This window comes from Thamnophis elegans, chromosome 14 (genome assembly GCF_009769535.1).
Source record: "Thamnophis elegans isolate rThaEle1 chromosome 14, rThaEle1.pri, whole genome shotgun sequence".
Taxonomy (NCBI): Eukaryota; Metazoa; Chordata; class Lepidosauria; order Squamata; family Colubridae; genus Thamnophis; species Thamnophis elegans.
Genome location: NC_045554.1, coordinates 48,555,751 through 48,565,375, shown reverse-complemented (window position 1 = coordinate 48,565,375; position 9,625 = coordinate 48,555,751). Strand labels below are relative to the sequence as shown.

General features: G+C 52.6%; 1 protein-coding gene across 1 annotated transcript; it reads left to right on the top strand.

Annotated features, from left to right (window-relative positions):
- Positions 1 to 2,412: 2,412 nt before the first annotated feature.
- SNAI3 (snail family transcriptional repressor 3) lies at positions 2,413 to 7,842 on the top strand. Its single transcript, XM_032231157.1, has 3 exons — positions 2,413 to 2,491; positions 5,865 to 6,488; positions 7,658 to 7,842. Exons 1-3 carry the CDS (start codon positions 2,413 to 2,415, stop codon positions 7,840 to 7,842), a joined length of 888 nt encoding a protein of 295 aa, XP_032087048.1.
- The last annotated feature ends 1,783 nt before the right edge of the window (positions 7,843 to 9,625 follow it).

Here is a 9,625-nt window from a genome sequence, read left to right as displayed (position 1 = left end):
GCCTGTGCGTTTGAACAGACACCCTCCCTCCCTCCCAAGTGCCACTTAACATTCTCTGCTAGGTGGAAGGGCAGGCAAGTGAGCTCATACAAGCGCCCTCCAACACAGAAGGTGGGGGGGAGGAAAAGAAGGCCGTCCCTCCTGCCCTATTTCATGTCCCCTTGGAGGTCAGGGGCCCTCTTCGGTTCCTCCAGCTGTTGGGAGAAGCCCTCCTCTGCACCAAGAATAGCTTTACTGGAGATGGCAGCATTTCTGGGTCACCCAAACCTGCCCACCTGTGCCTAGGAGGAGGCTCACTGAGGGACCCAGCCCCAACCTCATGAGGTTCGCCTACAGCTTTTGTGCCCTCCCAACTAAATAGATGGGTAGTGTAGTAGGAATCTGTGATGTTCCTGTGGTTCGTCCATGAGGCCAATGTGGAGAAAAGACAGGACACGATCTTTCTCGGGATGGAGCGACCCAGATTGGGGGTCTGAGAGCCCCTTTTATTGAGATAGGACAAAGGCAGGAGGAGCAAATCAGTAATCAGCATGTGATTTAAGACAGCCTGTAAAAGTACAATTTCTAATCTACTGCTCAGGGAAGTTCTGTCTATATATGGTCAAATCCTGGACGTCAATGGTAGGGCACATCTCAGAATGTTATGTTATGAACTATCAGGATGTTATGGCGTTCTAGGAGTTTGTTTTCTCCTGTGTGGTTCAGCGTGGCTCTGCATGCCCTGGTATGAACTGGGCCATGGGTGATCCACACCTACACAAGGAATTATATTACAACATTCCCTATCCTGCCCAAAAGCTGCCATGTCTTGCAGGACTGTAAGCTCTGAGGAACAGCTGGGCGAGGTGCCCCTCTTTGCCCTGCCCAGAAGGGAGGTCTCTAAACAGCTGCCCAGAAAGCTCTCAGTGGTTGCAAGGGAGGTAAACAATAATAGAAAGCTGGCTGACCCTCCTGGTGCATAAGGAATGCTCTTCCTCTCTTCCTAAAAATAGAACCATAGGTATTTGGAAGTAAAAAGGGGAGGGGGGAAGGGTCCTTATCATCCCCCTTTTGAGCAAGCAGGGGAGGCAAAACCCCAGGGCTGGGCTGGTTCTCCAAGAAGACCCCGAAGAAGAGGAAACCTGGCCAGGTAAGGGAACTGTGTGGGATGGGCTCCTGCTGCTGCTCCCACCCTGCCTTTCCTGGATCTCAGACAACTGGCAACTTCAAGCAGACTCCCTGCCCTGCTCTCTCTCGGGTCAAGTCCAAGCACTTCAACATCCCTGGAAGTTGATGGAGCAGATGGCAAGGCGAAGGCCATGGGCACAGGGCTTTTAACAGAAATTCCACTCCCTGCCGCCTTCAGGGTTCAGCACAGCCCTGGCATCTTTTCCCTTCCTTTATACACACCGGTGCCGAAGATGGGACTCTTGACTCCAGATTTTCATCCATTCGTCCCAAGGGCTGGATGATGCTTGGGCTGTTCGGAACTCATCCAAACCCCCCTCGGTGCTTCTCTCGTGCAAGAGCCGAGTTGGCGCAGTGGTTAAATGCAGCACTGCAGGCTACTTCAGCTGACTGCAGTTCGGCGGTTCAAATCTCACGGGCTCAGGGTTGACTCAGCCTTCCATCCTTCCGAGGTGGGTAAAATGAGGACCCGGATTGTTGTTGGGGGCGATATGCTGACTCTGTAAACCGCTTAGAGAGGGCTGAAAGCCCCATGAAGCGGTATATAAGTCTAACTGCTATTGCTATTGCTATCAGCCCCTGGGGAAGCCCCGGGAAACTTCAACTCTTTTCGGTCCTCATTGAGATGCTGCAGAAGCCTCTCCCCGACGAGCCGCCGCCCCCCCCCCCCCCCCGCCAATCCTGCGCCGCTCCTTCAGGCGCCCCTCCCCGCCTTTGCGCAAAGAGCCAAGGTGGTGCAGTGGTTAAATGCAGCACTGCAGGCTACTGCTAGATCAGCAGGTCAGCGGTTCAAATCTCACCGGCTCAGGGTTGACTCAGCCTTCCATCCTTCCGAGGTGGGTAAAATGAGGACCCAGACTGTGGGGGCGATAGGCTGACTCTCTGTAAACCGCTTAGAGAGGCCTGAAAGGCCTATGAAGCGGTATATAAGTCTACTGCTATTGCTGTTGCTAAAGTGGAGGTGGGGGCTTAGGAGCCACGAGGGGTCCGGCTCTCTCCGCCCAAACGAGGGGACCCGAGACCGACCTGGGCACTGCTGGGGAGGGCTGGGGGGGTCTCCCTGCTCCCCGCCCCCTCCCCGCTTCCCCAGCCCGCTCTTTGCACCTGCCGGGGAAGGGGCGGCGCGGCGGAGTCCCCGGACGGCCCTCGGGCGGCGGTTGGCTGGCGGCGGGACCATGCTAATGAGGCCGCGGCTTTATGCCACCTGCCCGGCCGGCAGACCCACCGCCCGCCCGCCCGCCTGCCATGCCGCGCTCCTTCCTGGTCAAGCAGTCCTCCAGCAGCCGCGTCCCCAACTACGGCCAGCTGGAGACCAGCCGCCAAGGTAAGCGACGCCCCGACGGCCGCTCCGACCGGCCTTGGGGCGCCCCCGGCTCTCCCTCCGTGCCCGGACGCTCCGCAGCCCGCGCGGGTCGGGGTCGCTCGAGCCCCGAAGGGCCGGGGAGCCTCTTCCTTCTGGCCAAGCGGGAGCGGCTGGCTGCGGGGCGCCCCTTGAAGAGGAGGGGGTCCCCCCGGCCCTCGGGGCCCCTGCGGAGCCCCCGCCGTTTCCTCCGCTCGGCTTCCCCGCAGTCTTTGGCCGCGCCGGAGGCTTTCAGCGCCGGGTCCCCGCCGGCTGCGCTCCACGGGGCTTGGAGGCTTCCCCGGAGTTATCCCCGCGAAGGCAGCGCTGCTCGGCCCCGCAGCTCCTCCTAGGCGGGAGTTTCTCCGAGGAGAAGCGGCAACAGGTGGGAGCTTTGAGTTGGAGAACCTGCGGAGGCGGGCAAGGGAGATGCGGTGCCCAAGGAGGGAAGCGCCGCTTGCAAGCCGAGGGATCCGAAGGTCCAAATGACGTTGGGGGGAACTTCATCCACCGAGGCGCTTTTCCCTCTTCAACAAAAAGGGAGACAAGCGGAGCCCTAGCCTCGAACGTGGTGGAAATTCTTCCACATCTGGATCACCTCTGCACATGCTCAGAGGCAGCCTTCAAAGGAACACCGTTGCCTTATTGCGCACCCCTTCCCCCCCTGTGCCGGGACGGCTGATGCAGGCTGTGGCACCTGAGATTGTTTAGTGCAGTGTTTCTCAACCTTGTCAACTTGAAGATGTCCGGACTTTAACTCCCAGAATTCCCCAGCCAGCGAATGCTGGCTGGGGAACTCTGGGAGTTGAAGTCCGGACATCTTCAAGTTGACAAGGTTGAGAAACACTGTCCTAACCACTGCTGGGGAATTCTGGGAGTTGAAGTCCGGACATCTTCAAGTTGACAAGGTTGAGAAACACTGTCCTAACCACTGCTGGGGAATTCTGGGAGTTGAAGTCCGGACATCTTCAAGTTGCCAAGGTTGAGAAACACTGTCCTAACCACTGCTGGGGAATTCTGGGAGTTGAAGTCCGGACATCTTCAAGTTGCCAAGGTTGAGAAACACTGGTTTAGTGAGTCTTTCTAGGTTTGTTCCATTGCAATCGCCGTTGGGGAGGGGGCTTCTACCTCCAATGGCTACAGGGGCCTTTTCTGCTTTCTGTTTTTCCTGTTGGATTTAGGCATGCAATGCACCTTATGGGTACACTTAGTTCTACCTGTGTGTGTATTAAAATTGGTGTCTGCCTGCAAAGAAACAACATTGTTTTCCTGTTGTGAATTTCTGCTGACTCAACGATAGGTGCTGTTTTAACTCTAGGCAGCAGAGGAATTCTGCAAGACTCAAGGAACAGAACAGAAAAATCAGGCATTTTTTAAAAATGTGGTGCATTGTCAGGGGATTCATGATTGACAAAGAGGAGTTGGCGGTTTCGACTGAGAGAGCTTGCAAAGAGGAGAAGGAGGGGGAGGTGGTCCGAGGTTACGGAGAGTCCAAGAAAGGCTGGTTTGATCTCTGCTCATTGGGTTATATCAGTGGTTCCCAAACTTGGCAACTTTAAGACTTTAAGCTCTGCTGGCTGGAGAATTCTGGGAGTTGACATCCACAAGTCTTAAAGTTGCCAAGTTTGGCAACCACTGGGCTACATGTATGGAAGATGGCTTGAGCTCCTGTGAGCTGCCCATCAGAAGGGCTGGCCAGCCATCCTATAACCTATGTTGGTGAGGATGGACCCTGGGGGCTCCCACCCATCCCACCTGCCCCCATGGCCTCTGCCCCCTCAGTGATTTTTTTTTTTTAATATAAATGTTTCCAAGAGGGCAGGCTGTGTGGCATTTACCCTTCACTTTTTTCATACCCCAGAGAAGAATGTAAATTCATCTGGAATGTAGATTATTTCCCAGTGTACCAGAGAGGGTGTGTGGTGGGGGGTGGCCTGGAGATATTTAAAATATTCCAAGTGCTTTCTCTTCGGGGTAAGATCCTGTTTGGTTTATAACAGCCCTAACAGGGACTTGAGAATATTATGGCAGGCGATGCCATCTTGGCACACCCAAGTAGGGCTTCAGCTGCCAGTGGCCTAAGTGCACATTTTGGATCTTGGGGTTGTTTTTTTTTTTTTAAAAAGGCAATTCTTTGACCTTCAGGCCCGCCTGTTTCACATGGGGAGTTTTTTTACCATTTTTTCACCTGCCTGCAAAGATGTTCCTCTGAAGAAGACACGAAGAGAGGCGTCTGTTCCACTGGGAGAGCCCTGGAAATGGGTTTTCAGAGTAAACCCACCACCCTCGGCTAAGGCTGAGGAAAGCACAGCCTTCGTCTTTCCTTCTTCGGAGTAAAACCAAGTGCAGGCTGTGGCCATCCATTAAGCTAGGAAACCGTTTGCTTAGAATAAAAGAAGCAGAAACATTTCCCCTAGGAGTAGAGTTTACGAGATATAAGGTGCTTAGCGAAGGTCTCCCAACTCATGTTCAGCACCCCAGGCAGATGTTAGGATGGGCAGCAGTTGACCTTGGCTAAGATTTAAGCAGGATCAGACCTGACTGGGAACTGGTACATACCGTATTTTTCAGAATATAAGACGCACCAAGGTTTTGAAGAGGTAAATTTAAAAAAAAAAGTGTTTGCACTCTGCAGGCCTCCCAAACCCTCCGCGCGTCCATTTTTGTGAAGGGGGCGAGGTTTTATGATGCAAAAAGTGTTGTATTCAGGGTATGAGATGCTCCCAGATTTTCACCCTCTTTTTGGTGGGGGTGGGGGGAAGGTGTGCCTTATAGTCCAAAAAACACGGTAGGTAGGAGAGGTATAATCTGTCTGGGGACATTACAGGAAGGAAGAGCCAAGGTGGTGGCACAGTGGTTAGGGTGCAGTACTGCAGGCCACTTCAGCTGACTGTTATCTGCAGTTCGGCGGTTCTAATCTCACCGGCTCAAGGTTGACTCAGCCTTCCATCCTTCCGAGGTGGATGAAATGAGGACCCAGACTGTGGGGGCAATATGCTAACTCTGTAAACCGCTTAGAGAGGGCTGAAAGCCCTATGAAGCGGTATATAAGTCGAACTGCTATTGCTATTACACTACTTCCAGTAGAGAAAGCCAGGTGGGCATCCATTTGCAGGCTGAGCAAGTTTTGATTTGCAAGTTTGTGTGCAGAAGGTTAAGGCAAAGTGTCTGGAGGTGCCTAGAAGGGAAGTCCCAAAGGGGCTTTTTCAAGAGGCAACTTACCAGACTGGACTTGCCAGAAAGTCCAGTGGCCTTTGGGAGAACCATGACCAGGATGACGGAGAATCTCCGTAGACATCTAGAAGGGGAGGCCGGAATATCACTTTGGTCAACTTCTTTGTCTTCTTTCCATCCACAGAATGCAACAGGCCAAGTCACACCTGGATGACATGTTCCTTTTCTATCCAGGAGGCCCCACCCTGCCCATCCACACCCCGGGAGGCCAGCCCTCTGAGGAGCCACAGCTTTGCTCCTGCCAGCCTCTCCCCCCCTCTTCAGCAGAGCCGGGAGGCCAAAGAGCAGCTCGCCTTTAACCCCCCAAGTGGGGAGAGGGCTGGAGGCAGCCGGGGGTCAGCCACCCCTCTTCGGGATAACCCCAACAACCTCAATCTCCCGCCAGCCTTCGGCCTGCTCCCCTGGAGGACGTGCCCCGTCCTGGGCCGCCTGGCGGAGGCAGAAGGACAGCAGGTGCCAGCCGAGCCTGGTGTGAGGACTGGCACCCTGGAGAGGTTCATCTGCCTGGATTGCCACAAGCCCTACAGCACTTTCTCTGGCTTGGCCCGGCACCGGCAGCGGCACTGCAAGCCGCAAGCCGTAGCAACAACCAGGTTCTTCAGCTGCAAGTACTGCAACAAGGGGTACACCAGCTTGGGGGCCCTCAAGATGCACATCCGGACTCACACCCTCCCCTGCGTGTGCAAGATTTGTAGCAAAGCCTTTTCCAGGCCTTGGTTACTACAGGGCCACATCCGGACACACACAGGTGAGGGGAAACTATCCCAGGAGACAAGGGGGGGGGGGGAGGAGGGCCTTGCACGCTGCTGCAATGCAACCCAGCCTGGAGTGGAAGCATGCGTACAGAAGGTTGCATGTGTGGCACAGATGTCTTCTAGGGCAGTGTTTCTCAACCTTGGCAACTTGAAGATGTCTGGACTTCAACTCCCAGAATTCCCCAGCCAGCGAATGCTGGCTGGGGAATTCTGGGAGTTGAAGTCCGGACATCTTCAAGTTGCCAAGGTTGAGAAACACTGGCCTAGATCATTCTTTATGTGTGGACTTCGACTCCCAGAATCCTTTGCAATGATGATCATGGTGGCTGGGGAATTCTGGGAGTTGAAGTCCGGACATCTTCAAGTTACCAAGGTTGAGAAACACTGTTCTAGGGATCCAGGAAGGTGGTTCTCTTTGCTGTGTTACAGCACTCCTGCAGCGCAGAGGCAGCTTTGGTGCCCCCAAATTCATCCCAATATTTTTATAACGGCTCATTCTGCTTCTCCTGTTCGATATCTGACTGTGGATTCTATGCCCTTCCCTGCATGGGAGTGGCCTCTACTCAGAATATCACCAGTTCTGCTAAATAGCATGAACCATGTTTAAATCGTGGGTTTAAAAAGAGATTCTAGGCTTGGCATGGAGTGAGGGTGAATATCTGGGTTAGGCTTTTGCCTTTTGAGGGGGTGCTGAAATTGAATAATCCTTGTGACCAAAATCTGTGGTCACCAGAAACCAGACAGTCCTGTAGCGATGTCACAATTAAAGATTGCTAGATATGGCACAAATGTATATAGCTTCTCTTTATCAGCCAGGGTGTTTTATTGTGCAGCCCTGCTTTATGGAGTGTGCCCCAGTTTGTAGCAGAGAGTGTGTAACACACCTGTAATTAGGTATGTGGGCCTCTGCTTACAGCACAACCTTTCTGGTGTTGCATTCAGTGCACCTATAAGTAGTTCTCAACTTACAACTGTAATGGATCTTGTCGATCACAGCTGTAGGTCGTAAAACAGGTCACCTAAGTGACCAACCCAACTTACGACCTTTTTTTCCTGGTGATCATTAAATGAACAAGGTTCTCTTTGGGCCAGTTGGCACCCAGCCCCTGCCCCTGCCCCTGTGTGCCCCACCTGGGCTCACCTGTTCTGCCTTCCTTCCCAGGTGAAAAGCCCTATTCCTGCTCCCACTGCAGCCGAGCCTTTGCCGACCGCTCCAACCTCCGCGCCCACCTGCAGACCCACTCGGAGATCAAGAGGTACCAGTGCTGCGCCTGCTTGAAGACCTTCTCCCGGATGTCACTGCTTTTGCGGCACAAGGAGGCCGCATGCTGTGCCACAGCCTCCTGAGGCTGGCAGGGAGAACGCGGCTGTTTCTCAGCAGAAGAAGCTTTGGATGAGTGAAGACCAGCAATCTGGAGTTTGGTTGCATCCTGAGACAGGAGTTGGTTATCTGACTGTGCATATCTTCGCTCCAAATAAAGCAGTAAAAGGAATGATGTCCTCGGATGATTTTAAATTCCTTCTGTGAATTGCTCTCCTCCTGTATAAATCTACCCAAACAGCACGTCTTGGGATCCAGGATGGTTTCGCCACTTCAGCACCAGAGACTGTATTCCCCAGCTGGCTTCCTTCCTGGCCCCATGCTGGAGAGGCGCTCAGAAACACCAATGCATTCATCGTCTGCTTCGGATTGCTAGTCTTGGCATTAAAAGCTGCTCAACTCCCACTTCTGGCCTGAGTTTATTACGGCTTTTCTGGATGCTGATGAATCTCTCCTATCCTTTGCCGGAATGCATGGGAGGTCTTCCTGTCGCATGGAATGCCAAGATAGGCGCCTCTCCCTAACCAACTTGGAGAAAGTATTGCTTAGTAAGATCTTACAGAGCTGAGGTAGCGCAGTAGTTAGAGTGCAGCACTGCAGGCTACTTCAGCTGAAAGCTAGTTGCAGTTCGGCAGTTCAAATCTCACAGGCTCAAGGTTGACTCAGCCTTCTATCCTTCCGAGGTGGGTAAAATGAGGACCCAGATTGTTAGGGGAAAATATTTTGACTCTGTAAACCGCTTAGAGAGGGCTGTAAAGCACTATATATGTCTAAGTGCTATTGCTATCTTCTCTGGCCAAGCCAAATCCACTCCAGGGAAGGTGGTCCATTCCCAGAATTCAGGGGGAAAGGTGATGCCCAGGTTATCATTTTTAACGTGACAAGAGGGACACATTTTTAAAAAGATCTTACCAGCAATATTTAATGATAAATGAAAGGCCATCTTCATCAAGGTGAAGCCAAGGTTTTTTTTACTGTACCCCCAATGGACTATTTCAAAGCCAAACAGGCTGCAAACTCCAAAGAAAATTCTGCTTCAGTTGCTTTTCCTCATGGAAAAGCTTCTCAGTACAATCAGCTTTTTTCACCACCACCCCATTTTTGGGGGTTTCCCCATTTTTTGCCCAGGAGAACATCTGGAGCGTTTATGTGCTATCAAAGGTGGGGGTTGTTTGTTACAACTTGTTCGCAGCAGTGAGGTCAGCCTGGCAGAGCGGGGAAGCAACAGGTATATTTATAGCCTTCCCCGTGGCCAGAGAGCATAAATAGGACCCCAAGATGCCTAAAGTGAGCTGCATTGTAAACTCCGCACTATTTTGAGCTGCAAAAGTTCTAAAAACAGCTCTTCCACCTGTCGTGAGGGAGGGCCAGAGCAGGAAAGTATGCTGCTGCTTCTAAAATAAGCCAAATGTTTTTTCCCTCTTCCTTGCAGCCGATGGAAAGTGCTGGTAAATATAGCAGCAGGGCAAAGGTGGGGACTCGAGACCCCCACCTGCTGATCTGCCAGTGGAGAAGGGAATGTCAGGATCAGATGAATGAGTCCTTTTTTTCCATTCTGCCTGAAGGCACCATCTGGGTTCTTGTTTTGGCTCCTCCTCGGTCCACAAAAGCTGGCCAAGAGGAAAACTGGCTCACTCCCTCTTCAATCACTGTCAAAAAAAAGAAAAAGCTTGTTTGTTTGCATTCGGAGTGATTTCTGCTCAACTCTCTACCTGCGTGTTACTGGGGCAAAGGCAGGTACGGCTGCAGAAAGTCCTGGGTTCAAATTTTAACTCTGCCCAGCCACTAGGTCTCATCTGCTTAAATAGA